This window comes from Urocampus carinirostris, chromosome 14, assembly GCF_059441175.1.
Source record: "Urocampus carinirostris isolate Australia breed hairy pipefish chromosome 14, RoL_Ucar_1.0, whole genome shotgun sequence".
NCBI classification, from domain to species: Eukaryota; Metazoa; Chordata; class Actinopteri; order Syngnathiformes; family Syngnathidae; genus Urocampus; species Urocampus carinirostris.
Genome location: NC_142362.1, coordinates 37,124,713 through 37,139,655, shown reverse-complemented (window position 1 = coordinate 37,139,655; position 14,943 = coordinate 37,124,713). Strand labels below are relative to the sequence as shown.

The 14,943-nt window shown below is 42.2% G+C and overlaps 1 protein-coding gene, 2 non-coding genes and 5 pseudogenes across 4 annotated transcripts in view; 1 reads left to right on the top strand and 7 right to left on the bottom strand.

The window, feature by feature from the left end:
- LOC148353352 (contactin-associated protein-like 5) overlaps window positions 1-14,943 on the top strand; it is a 303,332-nt gene that overhangs the window by 222,720 nt on the left and 65,669 nt on the right. For both annotated transcript variants that reach the window (XM_088352165.1, XM_088352163.1), the window contains exons 14-16: window positions 1,658-1,814; window positions 2,294-2,421; window positions 4,400-4,570. In XM_088352165.1, coding sequence (XP_088208291.1) covers window positions 1,658-1,814; window positions 2,294-2,421; window positions 4,400-4,570 — 456 coding nt within the window. The remainder of the gene's footprint in view (window positions 1-1,657; window positions 1,815-2,293; window positions 2,422-4,399; window positions 4,571-14,943) is intronic.
- Window positions 6,036-6,201, bottom strand: LOC148353360 (U2 spliceosomal RNA; annotated as a pseudogene).
- Window positions 6,704-6,860, bottom strand: LOC148353359 (U2 spliceosomal RNA; annotated as a pseudogene).
- LOC148353358 (U2 spliceosomal RNA) lies at window positions 8,196-8,383 on the bottom strand. Its single transcript, XR_015852791.1, has one exon. It is a non-coding gene; the product is annotated as a U2 spliceosomal RNA (small nuclear RNA).
- LOC148353357 (U2 spliceosomal RNA) lies at window positions 8,914-9,128 on the bottom strand (annotated as a pseudogene).
- Window positions 10,551-10,744, bottom strand: LOC148353356 (U2 spliceosomal RNA). The gene has a single exon (XR_015852795.1). It is a non-coding gene; the product is annotated as a U2 spliceosomal RNA (small nuclear RNA).
- LOC148353355 (U2 spliceosomal RNA) lies at window positions 10,962-11,127 on the bottom strand (annotated as a pseudogene).
- On the bottom strand, window positions 11,571-11,711 carry LOC148353354 (U2 spliceosomal RNA; annotated as a pseudogene).

The following is a 14,943-nucleotide window of genomic DNA, read 5'->3' as shown; positions in this document are numbered from 1 at the left end:
CACCAACCACCAAGATCTTGGACCAAATTTAAATACCAGAAGCTGTCATATCAGATGAGGGCTCAGAAACAGAAATCATGGCCAGGCTAGCTCAAACCAAAGCCAAATTTGCCAGAATTAAACCCATCTTGAGAGATAAGAACATTCTTGTGAAATAAAAAAATCAGACTAATGCAAGCGCTGGTTATTCCATCTTCATCTATCTTGGTGAGACATGAACTCCCACAGCAAAGCTGGAAAGGAAAATCCAGGCCACAGAGATGCTATACCACAGGGAACATCTAGGCATCAGCTAGAAAGCCCATGTGACACCATCAGAGGGAACACTGGACCCTACAAAGAGCTGTTGAGATTATCGAGACTGGCCAAGATCATTCTCAAGGGCACAGTTCAAGGAGGCAGGAGGAGAGGAAGACAGAAAAATAACTAGGCCAACAACAAATAATGATCTTATACCAATTGTGCCGCAGCCCAAAGTCTTGTTGCGTCCTCAATGGTGCCCAGACGACCCAGGTAGTTAAGGCATTGGTCCACAACTTCTCCTGTTCAATGGACTTGTTTAATGTCTGACCATATGCTTGCGCTCCATTAATATTAGTAACAATGATAATAATAGTCCCAAATATACTGTGCAATCACTAAACCTCAAGCAATCTAGATGACATAGGCAAAGGCATTACATTTTGTCTCATCAACACACTATTTTTATTCACGGTATCACATTTAACCATGTTGTTTTGGCTGAACTCTTACCCAAAATACTCCATTACAACATTCTAAAAAGTGGCACAATAAGTAAAAATTGTGTGATAATGAGATAAAATCATATGCCTTTTTGTTTGTCGACATCAATCCTAGTAGCCTAGTGGTAAGGATTCAGCGATCTCACTGCGTACATTTTGGTTTGATTCCTGTTGCATCCTTCACAGAGTAAATTATGTAAGCAGTATTTGTCGACTGATCAGTCATTACTGAATTACAGTGACATATTTGCATGATACTTTGGTATTAAGCACACACGCACGTTGATGTTTTTTGGGGTAAACAAAGGGTGTGTGCAAAAAAATAAGGCGTTTTTTTTTCTTCTTCCTCTTTTTCTGTGGCCCATTACCAAGCAACTCATGGCTTGGTAACCTTTCACTGCCCGGTGGTAGCTGACCACTGGGTTATGGGATCTGTGAACTGTGATTATTTTTAAAATGAGTGTCAAAATCGTAGCCCCTTAGGTGCTGGAATGGTCATCTCGACAATAAGGCAGCTATTTTGTGAGGCTGATTCATATTCATTTGAATATTCCCCTTAGAGGCTGGGCCACAATTGAAGAAAAAGACCATCAATCTATTTATTTTCTACAGAACCACTGTCAGTGGCAGAGCTCTGGTAGTTAGAATCAGGCCGGCAGTCCTCTATTCAACCATGTCTGATTTAATCTGACACTCTGGTACTGCTTTACACTAATCAGCAGCCTCAAAGTAGCCCTTAGCTTCACAAAGATTGCTGACCCCAACTCCTCTTTCGGTTGACCTGTTTTAGGGTCCACACAAAGAATGGATTGTAGACTTGTATCCATGTATAAATGATTATAGGCACCTTGGTATGAATGTTTAATTTTGACAGATTACAAGACATTCACTTATTGACCAGTATGCAATTACAGATGGCAGTCCAATGTCTTGGTGGCTGGACCGACGCGGTGAAAGGCGGAGCTATTGGGGCGGCTTTCTGCCCGGAATCCAGCAATGCTCGTGCAGTCTGGAGGAAAACTGTGTGGACATGAACTACTTCTGCAATTGTGATGCAGATTCAGACATGTGGTATGTTGGGAGGGACTGAGGTTTTTTTTACACTTCATTGAAAGTTTTCTCTTGATATGTCAGAATAAAGACATACTAACGTACAAATGTTTTCACCTTTAGAGCTGTATTCTCCCTGGCAAACTTAATTCAGCAGCCCAAGACGCTAATTATATAAAAAAAAAAAAAAAGAAAGTTTTCGATGAGCAGCTAAACCATAATTTGAATTTTGCTGTATTAAACGCTTGAAGTGACTTCTCATTCTTTACGTTAATCCACTCCAAACTCCAAATCCAGTCTGGATTTGATGCTGTTTGCATATTTCCAAAGGCGCTTGTCTCCCTGGTGATGCATTGCTTTAATGTCTTTATTCTGCCTTCTGCACTAATGCAGAAGAATAGGAGCCTTTATCTCAATTCCCGTCGAGGCCTGGGGAACGCCTTGCACACTCTCCCTGCTTGTGTTTGCTCATTCACTCATTCGTCGCCGGTCTATCACAGGGCCAACGACACAGGCGTTCTCTCCTACAAAGACCACCTACCAGTGAGCAAGATTGTGATTGGAGATATCGGCAGGGCCGGCTCGCAGGCTGTCTTCCACGTCGGGTCTCTGCATTGTTATGGAGACAGTAGGTGAACGCTCGTATACTAGATCAGGGTCAGGAACCTATGGTTTGTGTGCCATATATTTTCATGCCTATTAAAAGTTACACATTTGACTGTGGCTATCCTAGATTGGGCGACCAGATTTTGGTACATGTGAAGCTGAGGCCCCACCACTATACCCATTATTCAGTCAGTATATTTGTATTAATATGAGACATAAGCTCTGACATTCTTATTATTTTATAGATTTGATTAAATAATCAAACATCACAGTAAAATAAATGAATTGGCTTTTGTCTGGCTTTGTTGATTTTGTTTTAAAATTCATTTTGTGTCTCTCTCTAAGAAATTAAAGATTTAAATACGTTTGCTTCTATGGCTCTTTGGATCAAAAGATTCCCGACCCGTGTTTTAGATAATGGTGTTGGCTGGAAGTCACTCACTGCCGTGGTCACTCACGAGTAAATATGTGTAGAATGGAGAATATCGTTAATGCTGGTTTGCATGATTTTCAGTATTTCACAGTGCTTCACTTCTACTGCTGATTTCTAAATGTATTGAACTCATTTCTCTCATCAAAATATACATGCTACACCCTAAGGAACAACTTAAAAAAAGGTTTTGTCAAAAATAAAATACAACTGGCACAGCTTTTATCCAGGGCAAAAGGAGTTCGTCAGGCAGACACTTTTGATTAAATGTACACCCTCCCATGGTCCCAAGTAAATGTCTCTGTCTGAAGTTGCTAAGTGTATTGTGGGTAGACCTAGAACATGTGTCTGCTCTGAAAGGCCCGAATGAAAAAACATCCCCGTTTTGATAGTACCGTTATTGAGGTCACGCACTGTTGCCACAAAAGTAAAACTGTGATTGATAAATCTTTACTAAATATTTTATTTCGAACAAATATAAATCTTATTAATGTGTTCACATTTTTAAGACTTGTGAACATTAGTTTTGACATTGTCCCTAGGTGCGAATGAGCGAGTGAGTTGTCTGTCTCCAGCTGCCTACTGCCAAAAGATAGCTGGGATGGGCTCCAGCACCCCTGCGACCCTAGTTTGGATAGGCAGTGCAGATAATGGATGGAATTCAATGCCTGTTAAAACTTTTCAAGGATCCACGGGAGCATGTTTTTATACCATAATCGCTACCATTGTCGCTACCAACACAGGACTTTCTCACATTGTTTTTTGCGCTAAAGCATCAACAAAGCATCATGGGATTTGTAATATGAGGTGTGAATGTGGCATTACAGTGCTGCTGCTGTGTAATACCAACAGACCAGTGTCCTGCCAAAACGTCCTACCTTTTGGAGAATTCTCACCAATGCTGATATAATTTCCTACGGAGAGTACTGACTTAAATTAGTTTTGATTTGGTCTTATTTAACATTTTCACTGCTTTGAAAATAGTGCTTTCTGACTAGGCTTTTAAGCCTCGCGTGCTTTTCTGGGGTGGCTTTTAAGCATGTTGTTTGTTGAATATGTTAATCATGCACTGTATGTATGCATGCCAACCCTCGTTATATGTCATGAGTAACGGTTCAGTTTTCAAAAATTCTGAGCTTCAGTGTTGCTAGTTTTACTTGATAAGAAAGAAAACAATATTCGCTGTCAGATTAGCCTACGGTAGTACGTCTCAGCGTGATAGGACATTTTGACAGAACACCTGGTCTAATATGAATTTGAAATTGCCTCGTGGGCAAAATACAATTACTCTGTTGTCCAAATTTGGCCTGCAGACCAGAGTTGGACACTTATGCTTCAAAGCTTTAAACTTTGCATTTAATCAGTGATGAATCTATACTAAAGAACACCACTCCTATATGGTCCCCGAAAGGCACAGAACACCCTTATTACTCAAATTTAATTATATTAAAAACGGGACTATTGTACCCTATTTCATAAATGGTGGCCCTATTTCTCCTTAATAATTCTCAGCCAATTTGTGACTCCATGTGCTGACATTGTCACTTTATTTTGTCTGTTTCTGGTAAAGGGTCTGTGTGGAATGCAGCCACTTTCTACCAAGAGTCGTCTTATCTCTACTTCCCCACATCACCGACCGAATCAGCCTCGGACATCTCCTTCTACTTTAAAACCAGCACTCCCTCGGGAGTTTTTGTAGAGAGCCTGAGCCTCAAAGACTCAGTCCGAGTGGAACTCAGCTGTAAGTCTTCAGTCTGTCCCATAACAAGAACAAAGAGAGACACAATTCATATTTTTAAACTGTTTTAATATTTTACAAACAGTATTATTTAATATTGAATACATTGTAAAACTAAATTCCCTTTACCGCCTGGGTCGTTGGGGAACGACTTCTTGTGTTGTACAGTGTTTAGCGCTCTACTGAAAAATAGTAATTACCGTAAATTCCGGACTATAAGGCGCACCTGATTATAAGCCGCACCCCCCACATTTCGGGAGGAAAACGGATTTATTACATACACAAGCTTTTTAAGGGTTATTGTTCTATCTTCGTTATTCATGATCCATTATCCGTTATCGGTCAGTTCATAATATGCTACAAAGCCAAGGAGCCGGGACTCTTACTCTCAGCCAAAAGGCCAAGCTAAGGTCCTAGCCCTAAAGCCTTGCTGCGATCAGGTTTATATAATTCTCAGTTCAACAACCAGGTTTTTTTTTTGGTTTGAACAAATTTATTGACACTAATAACAGAAAACAATCATGACAATCTCAACAGCAATTAAGCACATTCACAATATTATATTTTAATATGACTTTTTTAACAGCAAGCACAATGTGAGGTTTGAACAACCCTTCTCGAAAATCTTAATAGCAATCAAGCATATTCACAATTTCATTATATAACATCTTTGTTAGTGTCAATAGATCCGTCCAGGCCAAAGTCGATTATTTTTGGTCTGTGGTTTGAACAAATTTATTGACACTAAAAACAGAAAACAATCATGACAATCTCAACAGCAATTAAGCACATTCACAATATTATATTTTAATATGACTTTTTTAACAGCAAGCACAATGTGAGGTTTGAACAAACCTTCTCGAAAATCTTATTAGCAATCAAGCATATTCACAATTTCATTATATAACATCTTTGTTAGTGTCAATAGATCCGTCCAGGCCAAAGTCGATTGTCCTCGGTCTGAACAAATCCACCGACACCAACAGCAGCAAAACAAACACGACAATCTCAACAGCCATCAAGCATATTCACAATTTTTTATATCTGACAATATGACGTGACGATATGACGTTTTAACATTTTTTCCTAACATTTTCAACATCAATTAAACAATTTCAGAGTTATTTTCTTTTAACAGTAGTTAACCAGCGTGTAAAAGGCAATACTATTGTGCAAGGGCATAGCTCTGCCATCCCACCCTCCCAAGCAGCATTCTTCCAGTCCTTTGTGTGGGTCCTCTCCCTTCTGCGTGGGTCCTCTCCCTTCTGGGTTCCACAACCCAGGCCGTTGCTGCCGGGACACCCACAGTGTGGAGTTTTTAAGGGTTATTGTTCTATCTTCGTTATTCATTATCCATTATCCGTTAACGGTCAGTTCATAATACGCTACAAAGCCAAGGAGCCGGGACTCTTACTCTCAGCCAAAAGGCCAAGCTAAGGTCCTAGCCCTAAAGCCTTGCTGCGATCATTGTGAATGCACCGTTCCCGGAGGTACTGCAATATCGGGCCGATGCGTGGAGTGGACAGAGCAAGCTCTTATTCCATCTACAGATTGCAAAAATCTGTGCTCACTACAAGTACAGTATGTTTTCCACGGCCAGAAAATTCTGACCGTGAAGCATAAGGCCAAGCTAAGGTCCTAGCATTATGGGGTTTTGGGGTTTTTAAGGGTTATTGATCTATCTTCGTTATTCATTATCCATTATCCGTTATCGGTCAGTTCATAGGTCCTAGCATTATGTTGGGGGGGGGGGTTTTAAGGGTTATTGTTCTATCTTCATTATTCATTATCCATTATCCGTTATCGGTCAGTTCATAATACGCTACAAAGCCTAGGAGCCGGGACACTTACTCTCAGCCAAAAGGCCAAGCTAAGGTCCTAGCCCTAAAGCCTTGCTGCGATCATTGCGAATGGGGTTTGGGGTTTTTAAGGGTTATTGTTCTATCTTCGTTATTCATTATCCATTATGCGGGGGTTTTGGGGTTTTTAAGGGTTATTGATCTATTTTCGTTATTCATTATCCATTTTCCGTTATCGGTCAGTTCATTATACGCTCCAAAGCCTAGGAGCCGGGACACTTACTCTCAACCAAAAGGCTAAGCTAAGGTCCTAGCCCTAAAGCCTTGTTGCGATCATTGCGAATGCACCGTTCCCGGAGGTACTGCAATACCGGGCCGATGCGTGGAGTGGACAGAGCAAGCTCTTATTCCATCTCCGGAATGCAAAAATCAAAAGGCCAAACTAATGCCAATCTAAGAACCTAGCATCAAAGCCTTGCTAAAGGCCAAGCTAAGGACTTAGCAACAAAGCCTTACTCCATGGATAGTACACAAATCCAGATCTACAATTGGGCTATACAAATAAACATGACTACACCCACTTGGGATTTTTTTGGTTTGAACAAATTTATTGACACTAAAAACAGAAAACAATCATGACAATCTCAACAGCAATTAAGCACATTCACAATATTATATTCCAATATTACGTTTTTAACAGCAAACACAAAGTGAGGTTTGAACAAACCTTCTCGAAAATCAAACATATTCACAATTTCATTACATAACATCTTTGTTAGTGTCAATTTTTTTTGGTTTGAACAAATTTATTGACACTAAAAACAGAAAACAATCATGACAATCTCAACAGCAATTAAGCACATTCACAATATTATATTCCAATATTACGTTTTTAACAGCAAACACAAAGTGAGGTTTGAACAAACCTTCTCGAAAATCAAACATATTCACAATTTCATTATATAACATCTTTGTTAGTGTCAATAGATCCGTCCAGGCCAAAGTCGATTGTCCTCGGTCTGAACAAATCCACCGACACCAACAGCAACAAAACACAGCCATCAAGCATATTCACAATTTTTTATATTTGACAATATGACGTGACGATATGACGTTTTAACATTTTTTCCTGACATTTTCAACATCAATTAAACAATTTCAGAGTTATTTTCTTTTAACAGTAGTTAACCAGCGTGTAAAAGGCAATACTATTGTGCAAGGGCATAGCTCTAAGATCCCACCCTCCCAAGCAGCATTCTTCCAGTCCTCTGTGTGGGTCCTTTCCCTTCTGCGTGGGTCCTCTCCCTTCTGGGTTCCACAACCCAGGCCGTTGCTGCCGGGACTCCCACAGTGTAGCTCCGGCTCCCCCCTCCGGGTGGGTGCAGACGAGTCTTCTTTATGGCTGCGTCCTAGGCCCGCCGCTCGCAGATTGTATGGTATCTGCAGCCATTTGGAGCACAGCCACGGGGGGGATCTGCCTGCACCTCCATACCAGCAGGTTTCTGGAGGTCCAGATGGCGTCCTTGATGGCGGCGAGAGTGAGCCAGTCCCTGGCAAAGTCGTTCCGATGCCTCCTCGACCGACTCACCCCGTAAAGCACGTACTGTGCATCAGGGACCTCTCCTGCTGGCAAGTCCGGGAACTTTCCTAGTTGTTCGGCCATTTTCCACAAGGGGTTTTTAAGGGTTATTGATCTATCTTCGTTATTCATTATCCATTATCCGTTATCGGTCAGTTCATTATATGCTACAAAGCCTAGGAGCCGGGACACTTACTCTCAGCCAAAAGGCCAAGCTAAGGTCCTAGCCCTAAAGCCTTGTTGCGATCATTGCGAATGCACCGTTCCAGGAGGTACTGCAATACCGGGCCGATGCGTGGGGTGGACAGAGCAAGCTCTTATTCCATCTCCGGAATGCAAAAATCAAAAGGCCAAGCTAAGGATCTAGGCCTATTGCATTGTTTCTGGTTTTTGGTTTTGGTTTGAACAAATTTATTGACACTAAAAACAGAAAACAATCATGACAATCTCAACAGCAATTAAGCACATTCACAATATTATATTCCAATATTACGTTTTTAACAGCAAACACAAAGTGAGGTTTGAACAAACCTTCTCGAAAATCAAACATATTCACAATTTCATTATATAACATCTTTGTTAGTGTCAATAGATCCGTCCAGGCCAAAGTCGATTGTCCTCGGTCTGAACAAATCCACCGACACCAACAGCAGCAAAACACAGCCATCAAGCATATTCACAATTTTTTTATATTTGACAATATGACGTGACGATATGACTTTTTAACATTTTTTCCTGACATTTTCAACATCAATTAAACAATTTCAGAGTTATTTTCTTTTAACAGTAGTTAACCAGCATGTAAAAGGGGGGATTTTTTAAGGGTTATTGTTCTGTCTTCTTTATTCATTATCCATTATCCGTTATCGGTCAGTTCATAAAACGCTGCAAAGCCTAGGAGCCGGGACTCTTACGCTCAGCCAAAAGGCCAAGCTAAGGTCCTAGCCTTAAAGCCTTGCTGCGATCATTGCAAATGCACCGTTCCCGGAGGTACTGCAATACCGGGCCGATGCGTGGAGTGGACAGAGCAAGCTCTTATTCCATCTAAGGGGTTGGGGTTTTTAAGGGTTATTTATCTATCTTCCTTATTCATTATTCATTATCCGTTATCGGTCAGTTCATAATACGCTACAAAGCCTATGAGCCGGGACACTTACTCTCAGCCAAAAGGCCAAGGTTTGAACAAATTTATTGACACTAAAAACAGAAAACAATCATGACAATCTCAACAGCAATTAAGCACATTCACAATATTATATTCCAATATTACGTTTTTAACAGCAAACACAAAGTGAGGTTTGAACAAACCTTCTCGAAAATCAAACATATTCACAATTTCATTATATAACATCTTTGTTAGTGTCAATAGATCCGTCCAGGCCAAAGTCGATTGTCCTCGGTCTGAGCAAATCCACCGACACCAACAGCAGCAAAACACAGCCATCAAGCATATTCACATTTTTTTTATATTTGACGATATGACGTTTTAACATTTTTTCCTGACATTTTCAACATCAATTAAACAATTTCAGAGTTATTTTCTTTTAACAGTAGTTAACCAGCGTGTAAAAGGCAATACTATTGTGCAAGGGCATAGCTCTGCCATCCCACCCTCCCAAGCAGCATTCTTCCAGTCCTCTGTGTGGGTCCTTTCCATTCTGCGTGGGTCCTCTCCCTTCTGGGTTCCACAACCCAGGCCGTTGCTGCCGGGACTCCCACAGTGTAGCTCCGGCTCCCCCCTCCGGGTGGGTACAGACGAGTCTTCTTTATGGCTGCTTCCTAGGCCCGCCGCTCGCAGATTGTATGGTATCTGCAGCCATTTGGAGCACAGCCACGGGGGGGATCTGCCTGCACCTCCATACCAGCAGGTTTCTGGAGGTCCAGATGGCGTCCTTGATGGCGGCGAGAGTGAGCCAGTCCCTGGCAAAGTCGTTCCGATGCCTCCTCGACCGACTCACCCCGTAAAGCACGTACTGTGCATCAGGGACCTCTCCTGCTGGCAAGTCCGGGAACTTTCCTAGTTGTTCGGCCATTGTCCACAAGACCTTGGCAGCGCTGCACTCACAAAAAAGGTGCCTCACCGACTCCTGGGCGCCACAGCCAGGTCGAGGGCACGTCGAAGTCGCTGACATTCCTCGGTGGTGCATTACAGCTCTGACTGGGAGAACTTCATGAGCCACCATCCATGACAAGTCTCGTAGTCTGTTTGGGAGGGCAGGATGATTGACGTTGCTCCAAACCGTTGTGGATTCGCCAAACGCAAGCCCCCGCACAGGGCTTACTGTAGCTCGCTCTTGCACAATAGCAATAAGGGCCCTGTGGTTTTGTAAAGTGTGACATTCTTGTGTTTCCAAATCAAACTTCTTCAAAAAATCCCGGATAAAGAGATGTGTTGGTGGCAAGTTAAACGAAACTGGAATCAAACGATTGTCTGGTACAAGGTGGGGGGGGGGGTTTAAGGGTTATTGATCTATCTTCGTTATTCATTATCCATTATCCGTTATCGGTCAGTTCATAATACGCTACAAAGCCTAGGAGCCGGGACACTTACTCTCAGCCAAAAGGCCAAGCTAAGGTCCTAGCCCTAAAGCCTTGCTGCGATCATTGCGAATGCACCGTTCCCGGAGGTACTGCAATACCGGGCCGATGCGTGGAGTGGACAGAGCAAGCTCATATTCCATCTCCGAAATGCAAAAATCAAAGATAGTGACTTCATAGAAAGTACACAAAAGGCAAAAAGGCCAAGCTAGGAACCTAGCATCAAAGCCTACGGCCAGAAATTTCTGGCCGTGAAGCAGATGTAAACAGTCCAAGGCTAAGTTAATGTCCTAGCTTTGATTGTCTGGTACAAGGTGGTGGGGGTTTTTTAAGGGTTATTGATCTATCTTCGTTATTCATTATCCATTATCCGTTATCGGTCAGTTCATAATACGCTACAAAGCCTAGGAGCCGGGACACTTACTCTCAGCCAAAAGGCCAAGCTAAGGTCCTAGCCCTAAAGCCTTGCTGCGATCATTGCGAATGCACCGTTCCCGGAGGTACTGCAATACCGGGCCGATGCGTGGAGTGGACAGAGCAAGCTCATATTCCATCTCCGAAATGCAAAAATCAAAGATAGTGACTTCATAGAAAGTACACAAAAGGCCAAGCTAAGGACTTAGCATCAAGGCCAAGCTAAGGACCTAGCATCGTGCTGATCAACCGTAACTTCATAGACAGTACACAATTCTAGAACCACAGTTGACGTTACAGATAGTACACAAATCCAGGACCACAGTGTCACAAAAGAGAGGGGGGGTTTTTAAGGGTTATTGATCTATCTTCGTTATTCATTATCCATTATCCGTTATCGGTCAGTTCATAATACGCTACAAAGCCTAGGAGCCGGGACACTTACTCTCAGCCAAAAGGCCAAGCTAAGGTCCTAGCCCTAAAGCCTTGCTGCGATCATTGCGAATGCGGGGGTTTGGGGTTTTTAAGGGTTATTGATCTATCTTCGTTATTCATTATCCATTATCCGTTATCGGTCAGTTCATAATACGCTACAAAGCCTAGGAGCCGGGACACTTACTCTCAGCCAAAAGGCCAAGCTAAGGTCCTAGCCCTAAAGCCTTGCTGCGATCATTGCGAATGCACCGTTCCCGGAGGTACTGCAATACCGGGCCGATGCGTGGAGTGGACAGAGCAAGCTCATATTCCATCTCCAAAATGCAAAAATCAAAGATAGTGACTTCATAGATAGTACACAAATCCAGAACATAGCAATAGCGACCAGAGTGTGTCACTACGTGACGATCAATCAAGCATATTCATCACACGTTCGGGGTTTTGGGGTTTTTAAGGGTTATTGTTCTATCTTCGTTATTCATTATCGGTCAGTTCATAATACGCTACAAAGCCTAGGAGCCGGGACACTTACTCTCAGCCAAAAGGCAAAGCTAAGGTCCTAGCCCTAAAGCCTTGCTGCGATCATTGCGAATGCACCGTTCCCGGAGGTACTGCAATACCGGGCCGATCCGATGCGTGGAGTGGACAGAGCAAGCTCTTATATTCATCACACGTTCACGGCAGTAGCTTTATTGTTCTGGAATTTATCAATTGGCTGATTGAATTGAAAATGATACTGGTGTATATCATTTGATGCAGACCTGCAAACTCCAGGTGCCCGTTGAAAGTAATCCAAGGAAAAAAAAGTCTATTTTTCCAAAGGTAAGAGTGGGAAAAATATATATGCACCTTTGTCTGCGGTGTCCACAAACACTCAATTTTACTGGTCCCTACTTCCCATAATCCCCCGTGTCTGTTACGCCCCTTCTTTTTAATTGGTCAGTGCAAGACTTATCAGAAAAAGTGTCCAAAATAAATACAAATAAATACATGACAAAAATATACAGTTGCAAATACATATTATACATGGGGTTTTTAAGGGTTATTGTTCTATCTTCGTTATTCATTATCCATTAGCCGTTATCGGTCAGTTCATTATACGCTTCAAAGCCAAGGAGCCGGGACTCTTACTCTCAGCCAAAAGGCCAAGCTAAGGTCCTAGCCCTAAAGCCTTGCTGCGATCATTGCGAATGCACCGTTCCCGGAGGTACTGCAATACCGGGCCGATGCGTGGAGTGAATTTCACATTTAAAGGTCCCTTTTACATGGTTACACATATTTACAAAGAAAGACGGTACACCGAGAGAGTTTTCAAAGCTTTAATAATAACAATATAACTTTCATCCCAAACCGTGCCTGTGAAAGGTACCACCACGCTACCCATAACACGCTCGCAGGGCTCAAAACGTAGCCGTTAAATAAAAAGCTGTGACGCACCAAACATCAACTTTATTACAAGACATGTGCCGGACATTTAAACTGGTGGACTGTTTCAAATCCATACATCCAGGAGAGGAGGGCTTCACCTGGTTCAGTAGTGACAATGCCAGAGCCTCTCGAATAGACTACATCTTTACGAGGGGTTTAGCACAGAGTGATGCAAGATTAATTCCAGTTTTTTTTTCGGATCACTTGCTACTGTCCTGCTCTTTCTCATTTCCTTCAGGTATGACTGTTGGGAAGGGTTTGTGGAAGTTAAACTGCTCCCTGCTGGAGGATGAGGCTCTAGCCGCACAATACAGGGAGCTGTACAAAGACTGGCAGACCCTTCAAGACTCGTATGATTCACGAGCACAATGGTGGGAAATGACAAAGAAACGAACACAGACCTTTTTTAAAAATGCAGGGAAAAACAAGAAACTCAAAGAGATGAAACGCATGTCGGGACTACAAAGAAGACTCCAACGCTATTTCATCCTAACAGCAAAGGGGATGGACTTTAATGATGAAATCAAAGAGATCAAACAAGAACTAAACGCTTTGGCGGAAATAAAGAGCAAAGGCATCATAATAAGAAGCAGAGAAAGAGAAATAGAAGAAGGGGAAAAATGTACACGCTACTTTTTTAAAAAAATTATGGGCAAAAATGAGGGGATCTTTAAACTTCAAAACGAAAACGGGCAAATAACAAAGGAATGTAGTGAAATAACCAGATTGGTCGAAGACTACTACAAAAAATTATTTGAAAAGAAAGAAACATATGAGAATGAAATGGGGCATGTATTAGATCATATTTCAAGATCAGTGCGTCAAGACCCCTTTTTAACATCAGACTTTACCCAAGACCAACTGAATGATTGCATAAAGACTATGAAAAAAGGCAAATCACCCGGGGAGGACGGACTCAACCTCGAATTTTACCGGACTTTTTGGGATATTTTAGCACCAGATCTGTTAACTGTTTTTAACGAATTTTCCAGTCGAGACCATATGCCAGACAGTTTCAGAATCGGGATAGTTACTCTATTGCACAAAAAAGGAGACAAAATTGACTTAAAAAACTGGCGACCCATAACGCTTTTAAACGTGGACTGTAAAATTTTCAGCAAGCTTCTAGCAACACGAATGTCTGTTGTCTTGGGAGACTTGGTTGATCCAGACCAAACCTGTGCCATTGTGGGAAGGAAGATCAGCGACAGTCTCATGCTGATCCGTGACACCATTTGTTATGCAAGAGACAGAAACATGCGACTAGCGGTCCTAAACCTAGACTTTGAAAAAGCCTTTGATCGAGTCTCGCACCAATACCTCTTCAGGGTATTGCAAAAATGTGGTTTTCCCCAAAAATACATCAATTGGGTAGGACTGCTATACCGAGACATCTACAGCAAATTCATGATTAACGGGAATTTATCGGAAGCAATCGAGATCAACTGCGGTGTACGTCAAGGTTGCCCTATGTCTCCCCTTCTCTATGTTCTTTGCATTGAACCTTTGGCACAAATGTTAAGAAAAGATAGATTTGTCGAAGGCATCAATATCCCAGGAAGTGGGGGACAAATTACCAAGTGTGTTTTGTACATGGATGATTTTAATATTTTGTGTACTGACCGCGCATCTGTTGAAAGAGCCCTTGACTTGACTGACCTGTTTGGGAGGGCGTCTGGGTCAAGGCTAAATAGAGAAAAATCACAAGTGAAGTTTTATGGAATGTGGAAAGAGACAGAAAAGGCAGGACTCCCGCTGACGGTGTTAAAGACAGACCAGAAAATCCTAGGGATAAAATTCAATGTGGATGGAGGAGGCGAGACCAACTGGGATGACGTGACAAGGAAAGTTAAGCAAAAACTTGTTTTTTGGTCACTAAGAAAACTGACAATAGAGGGGAAGGTCCTAATCATCAAAGCGATCATCCTCCCAATGCTTTTGTCAATCAGTTTAATTTTTATGCCTAAAAGAAACGTGCTGTTACAAATGGACCGAGCCATCTTTCGCTTTGTCTGGGGCTCAAAGTGGGAAAGGATAAAAAGAGATACAATGAAAAAGAAAAAGGAAAAAGGGGGGAAAGGAGTGCCTGACCTCCAGCTTTTCCTGGGAAGCAAATATGTCTCTCTCCACTTCCAAAACGCTGTGGGCCCACCCAACAACCCGAAAAGTCAAGCAATGACCCG